At 41.7% G+C, this 20069-nt stretch overlaps 3 protein-coding genes across 6 annotated transcripts in view; all 3 read right to left on the reverse strand.

The window, feature by feature from the left end:
* Positions 1-3707, reverse strand: part of LOC102790290 (uncharacterized) — a 46926-nt gene extending 43219 nt beyond the window's left edge. For all 3 annotated transcript variants that reach the window (XM_006796146.3, XM_006796145.3, XM_087841644.1), the window contains exon 1: positions 3128-3707. In XM_006796146.3, coding sequence (XP_006796209.1) covers positions 3128-3221 — 94 coding nt within the window. In that variant the 5' untranslated portion in view covers positions 3222-3707. The remainder of the gene's footprint in view (positions 1-3127) is intronic.
* A 3793-nt stretch (positions 3708-7500) lies between these two features.
* Positions 7501-12840, reverse strand: LOC102790000 (suppressor of cytokine signaling 1-like). Of its 2 annotated transcripts, none has more exons than XM_035910025.2 (4): positions 12451-12840; positions 10306-10625; positions 8308-8495; positions 7501-8154 (listed from the first exon to the last, which is right to left on the reverse strand). In XM_035910025.2, the coding sequence occupies exons 2-4, from the start codon at positions 10495-10497 to the stop codon at positions 7830-7832; spliced, it is 705 nt and encodes a 234-aa protein (XP_035765918.1). In that variant the 5' UTR covers positions 10498-10625; positions 12451-12840; the 3' UTR covers positions 7501-7829. The 2 variants fall into 2 exon arrangements, with proteins under 2 accessions (XP_035765918.1, XP_035765917.1); XM_035910024.2 differs by having other exon boundaries at positions 11953-12840.
* Positions 12841-12938: 98 nt separating this feature from the next.
* LOC118454589 (uncharacterized) lies at positions 12939-19542 on the reverse strand. The gene is made up of 4 exons (XM_087841645.1): positions 19444-19542; positions 19299-19369; positions 13262-13354; positions 12939-13147 (listed from the first exon to the last, which is right to left on the reverse strand). Exons 2-4 carry the CDS (start codon positions 19365-19367, stop codon positions 13046-13048), a joined length of 264 nt encoding a protein of 87 aa, XP_087697771.1. The 5' UTR covers positions 19368-19369; positions 19444-19542; the 3' UTR covers positions 12939-13045.
* Between the last annotated feature and the right edge of the window lie 527 nt (positions 19543-20069).

Genomic DNA, 20069 nt, shown 5'->3' on the forward strand with positions numbered 1-20069 from the left:
TTTCCATACACCAAAATGTGTTTGGGTTTGAGACCGTTATATAAATGCCAGGGAGAATGAAACCCATGTAGTAACGTAGCTTACTTTATACCTCGTAGTAACGTTCGTAGGCTACTCAGCAGCCTATTAACAGTCTATTAGCAAAGTAAAAAAATTGACTGTCACCAGCATGTCAGTGATGCCAATTGACTTTAACTGCATCACTATGTGTTGGTCTTGTATTGGGGTAGCCGTAACTCAGGAGGCAGAGCAGGTCGCCTATCAATCAGAAGGTTGTTGGTTTGATCCCTGGCTCCATCAGTCTCTTAGGGAAGATATCCCACGTTGCTCTCTGATGCATCCATTTGAGTGTGAATGGATGAATGAGGCATGTTATATAAAGTGCTATTTACTGGTTATTGAGAATTGTGTACTGGTACAAGTGATTACATGTCTATCGGTGTGTGTCCCTTCTATGTGAAAATATTTTCCTATATTCATCCCGAAGATGGCGAAAGTGATTTCCAGTTGAGCTCTGACACTGAGACGAAATTTATGAAAGGAATCTCCACGGCCTTGTGTCGCGGTTCTCTCATCCTCTGTTGCAAAACTAACGCACAATGTCCAACAGGGTGGTCGGTCTCTGCTACATCACTTTAAATCATTTATGTTTACAGTGGTGCTTTTTTTCTGGGTCTTCTTCCAGTCAAAGTTCGTAATATGCGCTTTTTTGGGGTTTCCTTTCGTTCCGTTAGTTACAGAGCTTTTTGTGAAAATAAAAGGTTTAAAAAGTAACAAAGCCCTCTTCAGTGGGAGTTACTGTCTCCTACAGAAACACTTGTTAGCAGTCCGGCCGTTTCTCCCGTTTTTTATCTATGTCACTACTGTATGTAACACACTGGCACAGAGCTCGCCTAGCCTTTCGTTTGGCACGCCCTCAAATAGAGAATAAGCAGCTGCCTCGCAGTCCCTCATTTCTATTTACTCACTAGAGCTGCTTCTGTTACCTCTAACTCTGAAGTGTCTCAGCAAAGCACACCAAATGTTCTGCTGCTGGCTGAAGGAGCAAACACAAGCGTCTCCACGCACTCCAGGGGCATCACGGAAGAGCGGATAACTCCCAAAATGTTGACTAATGACTGGAAATCCAAAAGGTAGACAGTGACCACAGTGACCAAGGAAGGCTTTTTTTTAGTCACACCACTTTTTTACCTGTTCACATCACCTCTGGGTATTTTCCAGAGTTTCTCACATGTATCACAGAGCAGAAAATGGTGTGTTTGGTGCTCGCCCTGGCACAATGAGGCATCACATGCCAGGTCAGTGACTGCTGTAAAGTTCGATCTAGCTGATCTGGAAATAGGAGCTCTCACTGCCGCCTCAGTTGGGTAAAGTCTGGAAAAGTTCAGGGCTGCGGTGCATGCGTGTAAACAGCGACTGATAACGACTGATAGAAATTCGTGGTTTTCTGGCTTCTGAAGGAGGGCATGCCAGGAAAGCTTCTGTTCCTTTCATCCACAGCATCAATGTGTGACATTTCAACACAGCAAATAACCAACACAGCAAAACCTCCCTTTAACCCGCCACAGTGCTGCTCTGAACCTCATTAGCATACTATTAATAATACAAACACAGTCAGGCACATGACTAACACCCGATGTGTCAAGTGTGTCCCTGTGTGTGTGTTTGTGTGCGTATGTACCTGCCTGTAACTGTGTGTCTGAGGTGTGTCAGTGTGTGTGTTTGAGAAAGCAACAATTCTCCAGCAGAGAAACCTGGCATCCTGTTTAATTATTCAAACATAAACCTGGATTTGAAACACACACACACGCACTCTTTAACCTCCCTCCAACACGTCCTGTCTCTTGACCTCTCTGCATACATATCTCAACATTTCACTTGCTTACATGCTAACCCTCCTCCTCCTCACCCTCATTTCCCTCACCCACAACCCCCCACCCCCACCCCTCTCTCTTTGTCAGTGTGCAGTGGACTAAGCACTCAGGCCTGATCTGTTCTGGCATTTGAGGAGAAGCATTTTTTCTTCTTTTCCACAGCACTGCTGGAATGTTCAGAGACAAACAACGCACGAGAAGAGAGGAAAAGGACGGGGCAGGAGAGGAACATGGAGGAAACACCGGCTGTGTGTGGCTGCTTGTGTGTGTGTGTGGTGGGGGGCAGAAGAAGAGAGAGATGACAGGCAGAAACATGGGCACGGTTAGGAGTGGAAAGGAGGTACGAGTGAGGGAGGAAGGAGGAAATGAAAAAAGGGGAAAAGAGGTGAATAGGCAGGAAGGAGACAGGACGTGAGAGGATATGAGTGAAGGAAGAAAATGACACGGGACGGTAGATGAGAAGGGGTCGGGTAGAGACAGGGAAAGCGCAGGAGTAGAAGGCAAGAGATGATATGAGAGAAGACAAGATGAAACACGGGGAGAGGAGAGGCAAGAAGAAGCCAGAGCAGAGGAAATGAGGTGAGAGAAGGAAGAGAAGCAGAGGCGCTTAGAGGGGTCTTATGGTGAAACTGCAGAGGAGGAGAGATGTTTCAGCGCTGTAATTGAAATCTAATTATCACCTCAAGTCCCAGCTGACTCCATGTTAGGCACCCGCGCACATTCATGCTTTAGCGTCACATTTGTGCGCGCGCACGCAAATGTCTGCACGTGTACGATCGTCACATTATTACCACTAACATCTGGCGTCTTCACACACCAATAATCCCCCTGTCCCGCGAGCGGTGCACGGCCTATGTGCGTACCCACTTTCCACCTTTCTGTCTGACACGCGCACGCACATAGACACGCGCATACGCACACGCACACACACAGAGAGAAAAGATCAGTTGTGGAGAATGGGATGACAAGCGCTCCTAATTTCAGATTACATCCTGATGACTGTTCTCACACATGTGCAACGTCATCACTATCACAAACTCAACGTCATAGCACACACACACACACACAGACACACACATGCGTGCAGGAGAAACGCACGCCATCACACAAACACGCACAGTGCACCATTTAGGCTAAATGGCATCACATCAGATTTAGCCTGCACTGTCCTGACCTGATAATGACGGGCAGTGTATGTGTGTGTGTGTGTGTGTGTGTGTGACACAGAGACAGGAGGATGGATGGATACTGACTGGCTTTCCCTGGCCGTGGTCTCTGTAGAAGCCGCTGAGCTGTCAGCAGGTCTTCGGTCTTCACGGCCTGGAGCAGCTCCTGGTCCTTCCCCATGTCCCCTCCGTCCCGCCTAGGTCCCGCTCTCTTCCTCTGAGCGCCCCTCTCTCCTCCGTTAATCCGCTGCTACATCCTGCCGCCGCTCCCGGCCTCCCGCTGGAGCTGAGGCGCGGAGGGATGGATGCTGCCGGGAATGGGATGCTCCGATTCGGCCAAGGAGTCCAGCGCAAGTCCCTCTGCAGCTCCCCTGCACGCTAAAGCCTTCCGCGGACCCACACCGACTACAGACCGACCGACCGGACCTCGCTCTCTGTCGGGATGCTCTCCGACCGCGCGCGCAGGAACACTCGCGACAGATTCCACAGATTCTGTCAGCGTGACGATTTCACCGGGTCGACGTGCGTGCCGTGCGTGAAAACGGTGGAGCTCGAGCGCCCTCCCGTCTGTCGGGTCAAGCCCGCACAGCTCAAATCTCACGAGTCCCCAGTCCGCAGAATAACACGCACGGGTGGCTGATGTTTAACGTGCGACCGCTGTCGCCGCCGCGGTGCTGGACCAGCTCGCGCCAGATCCAGCGCGCGCGCGCACACGCGAGCGGTCACAATTACATATGGCATTACATAAACAAGTACTACACACGCACGCGTGCCACTCCAGTTGTTGTAACCCCTGAGCGATAAGGTCCCCTCCTGAGGGTCACCGGTCAGAAAGGTCATATAAACACACAGTCGCGTGCAAGAGGCGTGCTCATAGCTATGACCGGGATCGCGCGACCACACGGGACACTATAGATTAACCCAGACCCAGCAGTTTTTAAATAATAATAACTAGTCACACTCGAGCTGTGCTGGAGTTTGGAAACGTTTTCATTCATTCATTAACACAATTCCTTTCATTGTTTGACTCTATTTACAACTCTAGTGTGTGTGCGTGTGCGTGTGTGTGCGATCACAGTAAAATGTGACCTGGGAAACACCTAATAGCAGAAACTATGACTAAGATATTTAGAATGTCTTCCTTATACAGAGATTTCAGGTGTGCAGCTGGGATCAAACTGAAGGTCCTGCTCAAACATGAGCCCACCCCTGAATACTGAGGACAGGGGAAGTAGGACACCAAGAAGAGGGAAGTGGTCTCTTCCAGCTTTATGGGTCACAAACAGAAGCGTTGCCAAGACCTTACAACAGTGGTGCCTCGACCCATCCCTGAAATCTTCTTGGATTTTCGCTCAGTAACACCTTTTTGAAGTTAGATTATAAAGTAAAATTATTATCAAATATTAGAGCTAATGGTTAAAGTCAGGGGTGCTAAGCCTAGATTATACTCCTTTGTGGACACTGACATGGACTGATTGACTCTATACTTCTTTGACATCTGCTTTAAGAACACCACATTATGATTCACGGCTGGTGTACTGTAATGTAAATCAGGAAGGCATGTGGAGCCACGTGCTAGCCATCTAACCCCTAGCAGAAAGTGTAATCCCTGCTTTAGGCTGACTTTGAGCATCAGTAGTAAAACCACAATGAAGCACTCATGTATAAGGCTGCATGTTGACACATTGATAATGTTAGTTCAGTTTTTCTTGTTGTTTCTGCTTCTGTTGTGTCATATTGAGCCCTTCCAAACCGTGCTGCCTCAGTCTGGTCTTTTCTGTGCTCACCTCTTCATCACCTTTCCTGCTCTTTTACTGTGTCATCAACCTGCTGCACTCTTCATCTCCTCTGCCCATTCCTCCTGTTCCCTCTCCTGTACTGGTTGTAAAAGCAATGCAATCATCACATGCCAATTCAATGATCCAAATATCACATTTTTGATGTGATGATTATGTATTTGCCATATTATTGATTAATATTATTCATTAATAAGATCCCGAGGCTCCAGCCGTGAAAGCCCAGGCTGATGATGTGCCTGCCCACAGACATGGGCATATCTCCAATACAGTATCTATTTATAAGCAATAAAGACAGATGGGGCTATTTTCTCACTGGTGTAACTCACAGCACTTTTAAAATCTATACAGGCCTTTGAGCATGTCCATTTTAATGCTACTGATATGAGCTGTTAATGCTTAACAAGCCTTTTATAAAAAGCTCTTTACCTTTGCATTGTTGTTGGAAGGGGTTCAACAAATAAGCTCTCCTTGCGTTTATGTGTGTCACAGCAGTGGTGGTTTTTTTCACATCAGCCTGTTTAAGGTTAATGAGACAAAGATAATTTGAGGATCAGGAAAGTGTGGATATGTGTGTGTGTGTGTGTGTCCCTGGTGCAGGGCTAATTTAGACTAAAGGGGACACTGCCAGTCAGATTTAGGACAGGAAGTGGAACAGATGACGGAAAACCTCAAAAAATCTATAATGTGCGTATGTGCACACTTTTGCACTGCATTGTGTGCACACCGCTTATCTGAACGAATGATCAGAAAGCTTTTCAGCTGAGCGTCAGCTTTATACCAGGCCGGAGTAACACCGCTAAACGCAGCACAGAGCCCAAATAAGCTGTGGGCCTTAATTCACCCACACACACAGAGTCAGTCCAGTTAAAATGAAATCACACAGACATGTAGTTAGTCATGCTCACAGAGGTGATCTTTGTGACTGATTCATACTAAACACTTCAGAAAAGGAATGCAAACAAAGCTTCCACTGAAACCATCGCATTGGTCCTTTAACAATCTGAAAGTATTGTTTCTGAAATATGTGTCACTTTAAAACTGCAAAATAAATAAATAAAACTGCAAAAAGAAGGTCAAGTTTACAGATAAAGTAAGGTATCCTGGAGAGTGGCGTGTAAGGCTTTCTTTTTACTTGCTTTTTTAAGTTTTGCTTTCACTTGCTAATTATGTTTGTCTTGATCTATTGTTTAGATAAAAAACAAAAGTCACCTAACTTTAAAATATTTGAAAGGTCATAGCTGTTTGATGTGCAATAAAGAAAGTGCTCGTCGGTCAGCTGTCCGATTAATAATGAGCCTCTGAAAATGCACGAAAAGTGATTAAAACCTGCACCTCATTCGCATCTTGATAAGTACGTGTATCCTGTTATTAACAACTACTAAAAATAGACTCATGTCCCACTGTCATAAAGTTGAGCAGAGCACAACAAGCAAAGCGTAATTTTTTTTACACTGCTGTCTCGTAATGCTCTGCACAGTGTAGCTGTTGGTGAACTGACAGGACCAAAACCTTCAATGGCTAAACCCCACCAAAATAAAAGCCAAAAAACAGCTAAAAACTAATATATTTACACTTGTGTTTGTTTACTCTTTTTTTTTGAAAAATTCTCTAGGTTTTTGTCATGTTTATCTTCAAAGCTTACATACTTATTAGAAAGGAAGTGATTTGTATTCCTCTTCCTGTCTTTGAGTGGGCAGTAATCAAATCTTAGGTTTACATATATTTTATTTAGTATAAAAAATTATTTATTCAATATGAACAAGACAATATTACATGCATATTGTACCAGAAGACCAAAGACAGTAACTAGAATCATTTCAAGTGTTGATCAGTTGCATTAATCAATACTTTTACATTAAAAAAAGAATTATTGTGGAATCTACATAGACGGCCTATAAGTGACGAAAACAAACATTCAGTCAACTCTGCTGCTTAGTTTAGCTGCTGTAGCCGACCCCCTTGACAGCCAGGCAGGAGAAGGCCAACACAAAACCCCAACAGAAAGACAAAAAACACAAAGTCGATGCTTTTTTTTAGATACAGGTGAGAGCAAAACTACAGAATCTAAAGTCAGCTACAGCTGGAGGAATCCTCTTTTTGTGAGATAACAGAAAAAGAGGATTCCTTCTGTAATGGGAAGATTACATCTGCAACCTCATAAAGAACCGCGGTGAAGTTAACCGATATCTGAATCGTATTAACTGCAAATTCTGTGAATTATAAACATCAATTTAGCGGTTGTTATCCGTTCCTCTGTTTCCCCCATCATCCAGAGCAAATGAACCCCTGTACCAAGATATTGAGATAATTAACCTAATGTTACCAAACATGCAACGCAAAAAAAGAAAGAGAAGGAACGAGCCAGAAACCATCACTCCAAGTGGATTTTTACAGTTGATTTACCCTCACGTTCATGAGCTGTTGACATGGCTGCTTGCTCATGCGTTCATAAGTTCAGATATCAGCTAGTGCAGCTTTAAACAGCAGCAGTTATGACATTTTCATAGGCACGACAAACTGAAATGTCACCATACAGGCAGTGGTGCAGCCTTTACATGGAAAATTGCTAGAAACTTTAGTTATATAAATAATAATTGTTGACTTCTGACAGTGCATATAAAACAACCCCCAACCCCCCCTCCCCCAAACCCCCCCCCCAAAACAACGATAACACGTGCTTTGTCAAATCTGTAAAACAATACATTATCAGAAGGTGTGCAAATAACCTCTCAACAACCAGAAACCTTCAGGTTGTCCATCTGTGCCGCAGGTCGCCTGAATTACCTCATGTAGCCATTTCTACCTCTGATGGTTACATCCTTCTACTCGCTTGTCTCTCCAATAATATCATTCATAGCAGTCACCTGCAGTGATCTTCTATTATCTCTCATTTAAAATACAAAGGATAACTTCTTTAAAAAGTAAGAAATAACATTCTTTATCCTTGTGATAGCACAACATCCTGACACAGAAACTTGGAGCACATGGGTCTATATAGGGTGAGGGTATGCCCAAAGGTAGCTTCTCACTTGCTTGTTGAGACCAGGTAATGTGCTTATCCTATCTGCTCCAAACACGCTTACAAAGGCCCTCCTGCACATCTGCTTCAGGCCCTCTGGGCGGTGAATGCGAAAGGGCACCGTCAGTTTACAGCAGGAGCTGGTGTAGTAAGTCAGCAGAGCAAAGAGTGAAGGAAAAGTCCTCTGGCTGCCAAACAGATTGAAGTGGAGCTTGTTCAGCTGGATGCGAATACTCGTCGGGCCGTCGTCGCTTTGGTAACTCAGAGTGAAGAAAACATCCGGCTGCCCGCTGTCCCTGCAACAGCACAGCGGTGTACCGTCACTACACATGAGCTTGGTAAATGAGATGGACTGCATTGGTTTAGCTTTAATGGGATGAAGGGGAAAAAAAGCAGGAAAAAAAGCACAACGGTTAAAGAGAGAAATAAAGCAAAACAGCGCTGACTACCTGATGAGGAAAGTTCCAGCAGGAGCATTTTTGAGTTTTCCGTGGGCTTCTTCCATGGTCAGGGATCCCCAGTAGTAATCACTCTGCAGAAGCTGCTGGTAAGTACTTTTTACTAGTTTATACTCTGCTTCGCTGGTGAACGGACGGAGGTGTGTGGGCAAGCCATCAGAATCAGCTCCAGTCACTTCCTACAGTGGAGAAGATCAGACGTGTCCAGTCAATATGATGAAAAACGCACATAAATCAAAGTTGTTCTCTGGTGGCTGCAGGCTCTTTATTGCTGATGGTACACCAGAGATTTCACTGCCTACAGCGAACAGCTCCTAATCTGATTAAACAAAAATGAAGGCTGTGCTTTTTCTTGCCCTCGGCTTTGCCTCTAAGGCTAAATATATGTTGCCTGTGTTGCTTTTCTTTAAAAACGTGAGGCAAAGTTTTAAGCGATGAGGTCAGTGTATGCACAAGCGCTCCCCGCCAGCCTTTACGCTGCTACAAACACTCCCTCCCACAGTCTGTTTGATTCTTGCTTTTGCATGATGACATCAAGCCCCACCCACCCACTGCTCTTTTGTTTTTGAGGAGCAGTCAATTAGAAGAAAGCTGGCTTAAAGAGGGGGTGGCCTTAAAGGGGGAGGAGCTACAGCAGCTTGTTTCAGATCAGTGATGAACTGAAAGGCTTAACTGTGAATAAAGCACAAAACACTATGGTCCATTAATAAAAGAAACCATTGAAAGTTAAAATAAGCATAACAGTTTACTTTAAACGAAACTTAAATGACGGCTGTCAAGTATTTTTAGAACAAATTATTGCACATCGGTCACAAATGAGGTATCAGAAGGAAACTGAAACTTACAAAAAATGTGATTTGTAAGGTTTGTGGTGCAACTATACAGCCACTTAGAGAAAAAAAAACATTTCAAAGAATTTTAAAATCTTGCTCATCACGTGAACTTGTGACTCTGGGTCTTATGTAATAAACAAAAAATGTACAGCAAGGAATGTTGCTGGAAACTTTCCAAATGGCTGAAACCACCATACCACAAAGGGTTCTTTCACTTTCTCAGCGTGAACTAAATGCTTGGGTCATTTACTAGAAACTTTATCAGTTCACTTCACATGTTAATTTCCATAAGCGCCACTTGTAATGTTTTGCTCTGACACAAGATGCACTCTGTGGGCGATAACATTGTAAGACCACTACCAACGCCATAATGGTGCTGTAAATCCTTGGCACATGAGGGGGAGGCAGGCTCAGGTTCAAAGTCCAATGATAAAGCCAGGCAGGCTTCCAAACACTTTCCTTGTAACAACAATTTTCTGTCATTTTGTTTACCGACCTGGTCTGAGCGTCCGAGTTTATTACCGCTACGCTCCAGCCATATGGTTTATTTTCCTCAATAAATTTATCAGGTTTTATTTTGACAGCAGTTAAAAACAAACGTTTGTGGGTCACTTGTAGTTTCATATTATATTAGTATCCATCACACTGTTTGATAATGTAAAACAAACACCGTTGAATTTTTCAATCGCATTATTATTTAGTTTCGCTTTTAGCCAAACTTAAATGAAAAAGAAACTGATTTAAAAATATACTTCTGCACGACATTGCCTGAAAGTACACACTCAAGTACTTGTTCTGTACATCTGAAAATCTTTAGAAATGCATTCAATTTTACTCACTTTGAGGGAAACTGCTGTTTCCTCCACTGTATCTGTTTGATAACAGTAGCTACTAGTTTTGATCTATATAAACGTATAATTGACAAATGAGCTGTGATCGACATTTAGGACAGTTCCCAGCAGTGTGTAAAGTAGTTAAAAAGCTGCAACATTAAAGTTGTGCCCATGCATTAGTGCACACATGTTAGTGATTGAATAATCAGTAAAGACATAAAACGTGGTATTCTGCCTGCTGAGTGCTTTTAAGATTTAAACTATCTATCTATCACCAAAAACATCATGAGTAAAATCAGCAGTGAGTGATCGCGAACACTAACCCAGAGCTCAGCGTCTTCCTCATAGTTGTTTTTGACCCAGTGCAGTAAATCCAGCTGCCGCTCTCTCGACTCCGCTCTGTTTGGGCTCTGTTCCCGGTGTTCTTCAGAGGGCTCACTCGGGCTCTGTGGTTCGGCTGCGTGGCTCTGTTTTGGGCTTTGTACTACCACTTTATTGCAATTGTCTCTGACCATCCTACAAAGAACAATCCTCCTCTTGACCACCTGTTGCACCAGTTACTCCGTTTTTCACTGGCAGATCCTCCATCATTCACTTCTTCCCGGCTGGTCATCTGTTGCTCAGTCCACTTTGAGACGCCATGCTGCAGAGAGTTTATATTGTAACTTTAATCCTCAGCTTTTCACAAACACTTAACATCGCATTAATCACATTGTCATTTCTGGTGTACATGTTTTATGCCTCCTGATGAGCGCACAGCTGATGTTTGAAACACATCCCTGGCTTTATATAGCGTAACGCACACTGTCATGGCACACGCTCCCAGCATGGGCGCCCAATCCAGACTTAAAGGGTGTGCAGCTGACAGTAAACCACATGTTTGTGTGTTACAAACCACCAGTAAGGGCAGCTACAACACAACTGATGACAGAAGAACACTTTCACTTTCTCAATCAAGCGAGACTAAAGAGGTGTATAAAAAAACTTAATTTCCTCTGAAGTGTGAGGTAAGCAGATTAGTGGGGACATTTTCTGCTTTTCATTTAAAAATCTGTACAGGACGGTTAAAATGTTTTCATTGCTTTTGTTTTGTGTTTCAAATTTAAGATAAGCAAATAAAAAAATTACATTACAATAAAGAATAAAATGCAAATACCTGATGCTGATCAATACTTTATAAGGAGTACAGTGTGTAGAGAATGTATATATTTTAACAGTTCAAATTAATTTTATTTTCCCTTTTTTTATTGTCAATGTTTATAAATATTACACTGAGTTATAATAACTTCATTTTTTCTAATGTCAGTGTTTGCAATGAGCTTACAGCTGCTTTTTATCAGCTAACATAACAGTTTTGTCTCACAATGACGTAAACGTCTGTTATTATCTCTCTCTCTCTCTCACACACACACACACACACACACACACAGACATATTATATATATATCTATATATATTTAAAAGAACCAGTGACAACGATTTTAAGGTTTTAATTCATAGGTTCACACACCCACAGATATTAAGCAGTGGAGCAGGGCAATGACACAGCGTTACTTTAGCCCAAGAGGAGAGCATTTATGACCCACACATTAAATCAGAGACACTGTGGCATTTCACACAGAGGGTGCTGGAGCTCGGAAATAACAGTAAAACCAGCAGGACGAGTTAAAACTGCAAAGAGCTGCGAAAGTGTTTAGAAAAAGCTCAAATGTGGCCAAACATCCTCCACAGATTAAGCTGCAAAATTCTGTGCTATACAACAGATTTACTTAAGGTGGGGGGATTTTTGAAGGTGGAGTTCAGCTACCTCCGTGACGCTGATGTGTTTTACAGAAATTGGAAAAGCTTGTCACAAGTTCCCACACTTATGAGAAAATGACACTTTTTCAGCTTTCTTGGATTCCTTCAACAGCGGTCCGCCTCAAGCTTCAGCGACAATGTGAGCTAAAGGAATAATTAAGCCTACTTACGTGTGGCAGCAGTGAGCTACAGTCGGCTTCTCGCCCCCAGAAAGTCGCAACTCGTTTGATAAAAAAGATGATTTCGTTTTCAGAGAACGTACGCGCTCCTTCTTTCGCTCAAACGCGCATGCGCGCTTCAAACCGTTGATTCAGGTGTTCGCGACCGCACTTTCGCTTTCACTTCAGCTCGCAGATTCCTTGAAATCATGTGATCTCACAGCAGAGCCCGCGTGTGTGTGTGTGTGTGTGCGTGCGTGTGTAGCGAGTACGCACACTGAATTTGAGATTGGTTTGAATGCAAATAACTATATTTATTTAAGAATGTTACAGCTGCATGAAAAACACACAAATATCGATTATAAAACAAACATCTGCATCACGGATGGGTTGATGGTTTTACTACTAGAGCGCTGTTTGCTTTAAAAAATGTTTTTTGTGGATATATTTCAGTTTATATACAAGTTTAGTTTATATTTATAACAAAATGAAAGAAAGGCTCACACATACCTGTGGACATCATGCTTTGCAAATCCCGGTGGTGTAAAGTAAGTGTAAACCTCAGTGATGCAGCAGCAGGAGCAGCAGAAGCAGCACAGGTGCCTGCGTGTAAGATCTCAGGTAAGAATATTGTTTCCTTTTTGTTCTGTCAGCTTAGCGTAACAATGCTTAACTATGCTTAAGCGCATAGTCAAAGGGCTGCAATTATTTCCATGTCATGTCAAGCATGTCAATAGACCGCAGGTTAACCGACAACTTCGTCAATCAACCTGCAGCCAAGAATTCATAAAGGATTACAAGCAAAGTCATGAACGTGAATGCATTCATGAATCAAACTGTAAAAAAATGTGCAGCCATTCTTCTTATTTTATATTTCTTATGGAGAAAAACACGCTGCTTTAAGGGTAATAAACGGATAAGAAAATTACGGATTTTGTTGCAGTTTCTGCAGCAGCAGACAGATTGTTCATTATATCAATGAATAATGATCAGACAAGCACGGACAAAGCATTTATTAACACTCTGTAACTTGCAGCTGACACATTTGAAGGTGCAGTACCCCTCACATCACAGAGAAAACGCATGACTGCAAGACGTTAGCCTCTCAGGCCGTGGAGGTGGATGTCTGGTTTTCTTCTTTCTTCTGTCTAAGCATCAAGTAGGCAGCTGCCGTTACTGCAAAGATCCCATAAGTAGCCAATACACACTGCAGAGAAGAGAAGGAAACATTTGGGATTGTGAGGAGTCGGCATGCCAGTGTGTAATATCTCTATAAAGATGTGTGTGTGTGTGTGTATAAAAGTGTGTGCTGGTTAAGTACATTTCTGCGACCCTGCAGAGTGTAGCTATTAAAGTATTTCCTCCAACCCGTCAGTTCCACAGAAGAAGGGGCCTCAATGCCAAACAGCTGTCTCTAAAACACAGAGCACACAGAAACAGTAAGAGGAAGCGCTGAGATCAGATCTGTGATATTTTTTGACACATTTCCAAGACGTTTTAAAAAAAAAAGTGCATTGAAAGATATAAAATAAAAGATGAAGAAAACAGAAAATAAAAGCTAGCAAACAAACACATACAATAGAAGCACATGATGAATGCCCTCAGAATTATGCAAACCCAGTCAGAATGAATGTGAAAGCACCAGATTAAATGATGAGAAGACTTATGGAAAATAAACAAAAGAAAAACCAATAACAAAGCTTGAGTAAGCGCACTCTGCGTTTTTTAATTAAGGAATTATTATTGTGTTTTTTCATGGAATCTAATCTAATCTAATAAATGCTGCAATATGAAAACTTTATGAAGAAATTAAGCAATTTATTTTAGAAATAGATGATGTGGAACGTGCATACCTTTGCATGTAGAGACACGTTTTTCTGTGAGTAGCGTGATAAAGCAACAGTAGGATTGCACACTTGTTACCAGTAATTGAGATCACACCCAGCATACCGTCTGAATTTGATGAAGCTGATTTGGTCGTGAACCTGTACTACGTGACCCTAGCTCAGCTTCCACAGCCATTAGCATTAAACTCTGTAGCAACATCCTAAGCGTTTTCCCTTAATAAACAAGCTAATAACATTTCTCAAGTCTACAAATTTCACATTTTTTTAACTGCTACTTTTTTGTCTGCTGAGCAGTGGAAAAAAAAAAGGTGGTTGCTCTGGGTGAAAATTGGGCCTGTAGGTAAAGTGGGTTATTTTAGGATCTTAGCATCTCATCTCTTTAAAGGTTAACAGCTGGTGACTGACTGCAAGGCATTTTAAACTGGTGCTAAAACACTACCTGATATTTAGCATTAGATCTTATTTGGTCTGAGGTTGCTAAGGGGAACACCTCGTTTTGAAACTGTCAAATGACAAGTGAACGAACATATGAAATCTTACTTGTTAATAAGGTTAATAAATCAATAACAAGCAAAGAGACATCTCTAAATTTACAACCCTTGTTATGATGATCTTTCTCGGATAAAATTTTGTAAAATGAAGAGAAATCTCTTTACCTCCTGGCCCAGTTTACCGTAATGTATTAGATAAATTGGGTCATTCATTTCAGTTAAAGTGGGACACCCTTTGAACCGATTTTTGAAATGTATTGTGATGATTCCTTTTATTAAAATGATTTATATTGTTAATATATTTGATTGCTGCATGTGTCACATGCCTTTTTTTTCCCCTATTGAGTTTTTTTGACCAATCGTGTCAGTGTATGCTAGTGGGCACAAATACACAGGAGCTCAGGTTCACTAAATAAGAAATGAAAAGGAGAGGGTGAAAGAGGCATGCTCATAAAGACGAGATGGTGCAGAAGTGGGGTCAAGTTAAAACATTCGTTTCACACACCAGATTGAAAACAATGGCAAGAGTGAAAGGGAAAGCAAGAAAGGGAAAGGAAGGTTTACAAGACGGGATGTGAGATCTACTGTGAACTATGGTTTGGAGATGGTAAGACCCACAAAAAAAACAGGAAGCCAAGCTAAAGATAAGATTTTTCACTGGGATCGACAAGAATGGACATTATATAGACATTATATGGACATTGGACCTTATAAATGAGCATATCAGAGGAACAGCTCAGGTCGAGCGGTTTGGAGACATAACTATAGAGGCAAGGTTGAGATGGTTTGGACATTTGCAGAGGAAGCACAGAGGATATCAGGGGTGTTTAAATGATTTTAAAAAATTGGATGGCAAATGGGGGAGGGAAGCAAGTTCAAGCTCATATGCAGCCCTGAGTCCTAATGCAGAGTTATTATGTGAAAAGCGGACCTGAATAACAATTTAAACATAATCTTGTTGACTTTTGAGGGTAAAAAAGTAATTAGACGTTTTACTTAAGTAAAAGTTATAATCATTCACATATGTAATGACACTTGAGTAATATACATGATGTTACAGGAATATAATTATTGATTATAACACACACACACACACATATATATATATACATACACACACACACACACACACACACACACACACATATATATATATATATATATATATATATATATATATATATATATATGTGTGTGTGTGTGTGTGTGTGTGTGTATATATAAATAAAACAAAGACCACGGAGGAGGTTCGTGGATGTAGTGAAGGAGGACATGTAGAGGGCTTGGTGTGACAGAGGACGATGCTACAGACAGAGCAGAAGGCAGATTATCCACTGTGACAACCCCTGAAGGGAGCAGCTGAAAGAAGAAGAAGAGTGTGAAAACAAAGGAACAGAGAGGATCGAGAGCAGACAGAAAGGATGTCTGCAAGAGAGGGGCCAAAAAAACTACAATCGTTAGGCAGAGGAGAGGATGGAAACTCCCACATACTTGAATGGTTTGTTGTGGTGAGTTGTTACACTGTTGTCAAACCAAAATGATCCTAAAGTGCCTTATTTTCACTTAGCAGTCAAACTGGCCCAACCTGAACATCATTTCCAAACCTGTAGGGCCTGAACACTTATATTTTGTTACACCAATTCAATGCAAAAACATTAAAAGCAGTAGTTATTAAATATCAAACCTTTGGAGTCAACAGACTCCAAAAAAGTGAAAGAATATAAGCAGCATATTTTATCGATCACTTTTATTCCTAAAACAATAAATTAGAATCCATATAAACGACTCTAAACAGCGAATGCTACGCTACAGTCAGACCGCTGTTAGCTATCCTAGCACAAAAAGAGGGAAACTGCTAGCATGGCTCTGTAAAAAGCTAACAAATGTGAGAACCTGTATTTGTAAAACTCGCAAACTGCCATACCACATCTCATTTGCATCATGCATACAAAAACCAAGGTGTGAAACCGACTAAGCTGTGGTTTTACAGCCAGTGGTGAGTGGACTTCAGCCAGGCAGCACTTTGTGCTAAACAAAGCTTACTTTATCACATGGTTTGTGTTTCATACTCAGCTAGCATGAGAGGAAAAAAACAAAACAAAAAACATAGGTATACTTTACTAGCACTTTAAGCCTGTGAGCTTTATGTGATTGTCGTTTACATCCAAACTAATCCTGTGCTTGATAAATGTCAGGACGGTTATTGTTGTCTGTCTGATTACCCAGACTTGGGACAACAATTACGCGTTTGTCACATGCACTGATTTCCATGAAGGGAACCATTCATCTAGAACATCAGGTTTACAGTAAACTACGAGGAAATGAAAGAATTCTTGTGAAGAGGGAAATAGTTTCCCATTACGAACATTAGATAAAGTGAGCCAGGGTAGAGGAGGGACACAATGCTCCTCTTCATCTTGCTGATTTCTCCTGCCGCTATGGTTCATATTATTATAATAGCAGAGAGGAAACTCTTGTTCCTCCTGAAACCTTATACGTGAAACCACGTCAATAAAAGTTGAAAAAGTGCAACTGAAATAATTTTTGAAAATCAGCGGTGAGCTTGTTTTGTTTTTCTTCTTCTTGTGGTTACAACAGCAGTCTTATATCCACCTTCCCCTTCAAACAGACAAATGGAGCCTGAAACAACAACAGCTGAAACCAGCAGCAGCTCTACAGCTGGAAGGAGCGGTGTAGGAAAACTGAAGTCAAACTCCTGTTGATATGTACAAGAATAGTACTACTATTAATGAAAAATAACAAATGTGACAGTCTTGCCTAACATTTACATGACAATTAAACAAACATCATATCCCACAGTTCCTGAACTTCGTGGGTTAAGGGTGACAGGTTGACAGAGGATGGGAGCTCACTATGCTGTCCAGTTCTGTGGGGTATTTGAGTCAAACATTACAGATGGCACACAATAAGAAAGAATATAAAGCTAGATCTATATACAAACAAGTTAAAAAAAAACTCTCACTTTCTTGTCCATATAGTTTTTAAATTGTAGCTTTCATTAAAGAATGAACTACAATATCACTGAGACTGAAATGAAAAACATCCTGTCTTCTGTTTATTTTCTCTTGAATCAATCGCTTAGTAACTTTAAAACTGCTTACAGTCAGCATTTCATGTTTTACTACTACTAATAATAACGCATCATATGACAACGGGAATCTGTGGTTCCCTTTTACACAGTTTAAAAGTAGCCCGGCCACCTCACAGTGGTGTCTTCTGCATTGCCAGCGCAGGGGGCAGCACTGAGCACATTACAGCTCCAGTGCAGAAGCAAGCCTTAACCCCGGGGTGTCCAACTCCAGGCTTCAAGGGCCGGTGTCCTGCAGGTTTTAGATGTGTCCTTGAGCTGATTTAAATTGCTAAATTACCTCCTCAACATGTCTTGAAGTCCTCTAGAGGCCTGGTAATGAACTTATCATTTAATTCAGGTGGCTGGCCCAGGATGATATCTAAAACCTGCAGGACACCGGCCCTTGAGGCCTGGAGTTGGACATCCCTGCCTTAACCCAAGCTCACTGACACTTTTCACCAGCACAAACCAACAGTTAAAGGTATATATTATTCTTACTTGTGTACTTCATGTATATAATAAAAATATACGGGTGGCTGCTCCCTTGTAACAAAGAGTACTTCATGCATATGTGTAGGACTAAAAAGCAGATCCACAAGTGTTCAGATAAAATTGACTGCTGCCCCCAAGTGGTCAAACAAAAGGATTGCAAATATAGATCAAATGAATGAAGGAATAAATAAGTTTACAGTTAACATTTTAGCATCTAAATAATATGTTTGTCATTTACATCCCTTCCTGCATACACGCTGAGCCAAATAAAGCAAGCATTTTTAATGTTTTAGTCTATTTATATTTTATTTTTGGCACCTTGTTACTTAAAAGAGAAGTCTTTTAAAATATATTAATCAGAGGAGCTGGCATCTAGAAGGTACTAAGAAATTATAAATGCCACCAAACAAACAAACAAACAAATAAATAAATAAACAATTTACATTGACATTTAAGAGGCTAATAAACAGGTCTTTATTTTATAATTAAAAAAACCCCAAACTCTCTAGTCTGATCCATCATCACAGTAACACTTCAGGCATATTGATCAGTCCAGTCAGGAAGCAAAAGCCATTGTGACTCGGTGGGACCTGCTCTGTGCAGCTCACCTAGCACTTGTTTTACAGCTGGCAGGTGCACCTCTGGTGCCGCATTATCTTTACTCACTGAGCACATACGACAGATGTGAAAGAGCCTGCAGATGCAGCTGAATTATGCAACATCTTCCTGCATGACCGTTTTTTAGCAGTGCGTCTGAGAAGATCTCCACGTGTTAACCGGCGGTGCCCTGACTGCTTTTAGGTTCCAGGATGAAATCCTCAGACACGAATTTCAGACCTAACACTTGTGCAGTGGGGCCCCGGGTCCTCCTGGTGGAGATTCTGATCTTTAAGGAAATTCCCCACAATCCCATTCATTGTTTAATCTGTCTGTAGTACAGTTACAGGCATGTATGATGTAAGTCTTACTGGGATTTTTGGATGATTTTAGTTTCCACAGACTGTTTTTAGCCCAAGTTTTAAGGATCCGTCTTTTTTGTTGCCCTCCGTATATTCTTTTAATAGCTGGTCTGCTTCCTGCCTCTTTCAGTTGAATTTCACTTGTACAGAATAGCAGCCAAATACAATCTTACATAATAAAGTCAAAGGTAATAAAGACGTTGTGCTGCTTGTGGAAATGTGCTTCATTCACTGGGCAGATCCATCAGAGAAGAAAAAGCAGGACAAAGGTAACTGGTACTGCTGCTTATTGATGACACTATAACACATAAATGATAACCTAAACATTAAGACCCCCCTTAATGTTTATTATAGACCCCCCACCCTCCCGTTTGTCTTTTAAACCCCTTCATATCCATTCTGTAGCAGCTAAATCCCCCTTCACCGCATGCATCGTTTCATTTCACCTGGAAATCCCCGGATCAAGCCCCCTTCCTACCTTCACCTCTGTTACCAAGTGTCCAAAGCTGGTGAGGGGGATCCTCGTTTTAACAGGTGACGTCGGCATGACTGAGGAAAACACAAAGTTATTTTCCCTCTTCACACATTCACTACAGCCTGAGCTTCGTCTAGGTGATACTTACCGCAGGTTCAATGGTGGGACAGACGCTTACACAACGATCGGGCGTGTGGAAGCTGTTCCGTACAGGTTTAACGGACAGCACCCGCTGACCAACCACGTGGTTTTGCTTAGAGTATTAACCAATAGCCTGTGGCCTGGTGGGAGGAGCTCGCCCACAGTTACGCAAACAAAAAACGGTGGAATTTGCTTTTCCTTGACTGAGCCACTAGAAGGCGGGAGACTACAATTTATGTGGTCCTGCAGACATGCCCAGCCAATGAAGCTATAAAATATTATTTTTATTTATTTATTTAAGTTATTTTTAAATGAACCTTTATGCTGGAAATGCCACCCTATTATTTATTTTATAAAATCTCTCTATTTTTATATACCAAATACCAAACTATAATCTGCAGTTTACCCGAGATCAAATAATCGTATTATGATAAAAAACAGAGAATATCAGGCAAAACAAGTGGGCTTTACTTATTTTGGTATATACAGACACGACAGCGTCAAACTACACTTTTATGATGTGAATCTCCTGTTCCATCACACCCCAAAGGGGCTCTGTTGAACTGAGAAACTCTGGAGCTCATTTGAGTACAGTGAACCCATTGTCACTTTCAAGAAACCAGATTAAGATGA

Source organism: Neolamprologus brichardi, chromosome 6 (genome assembly GCF_056152115.1).
Source record: "Neolamprologus brichardi isolate AB-2024 chromosome 6, ASM5615211v1, whole genome shotgun sequence".
Classification (NCBI taxonomy): domain Eukaryota; kingdom Metazoa; phylum Chordata; class Actinopteri; order Cichliformes; family Cichlidae; genus Neolamprologus; species Neolamprologus brichardi.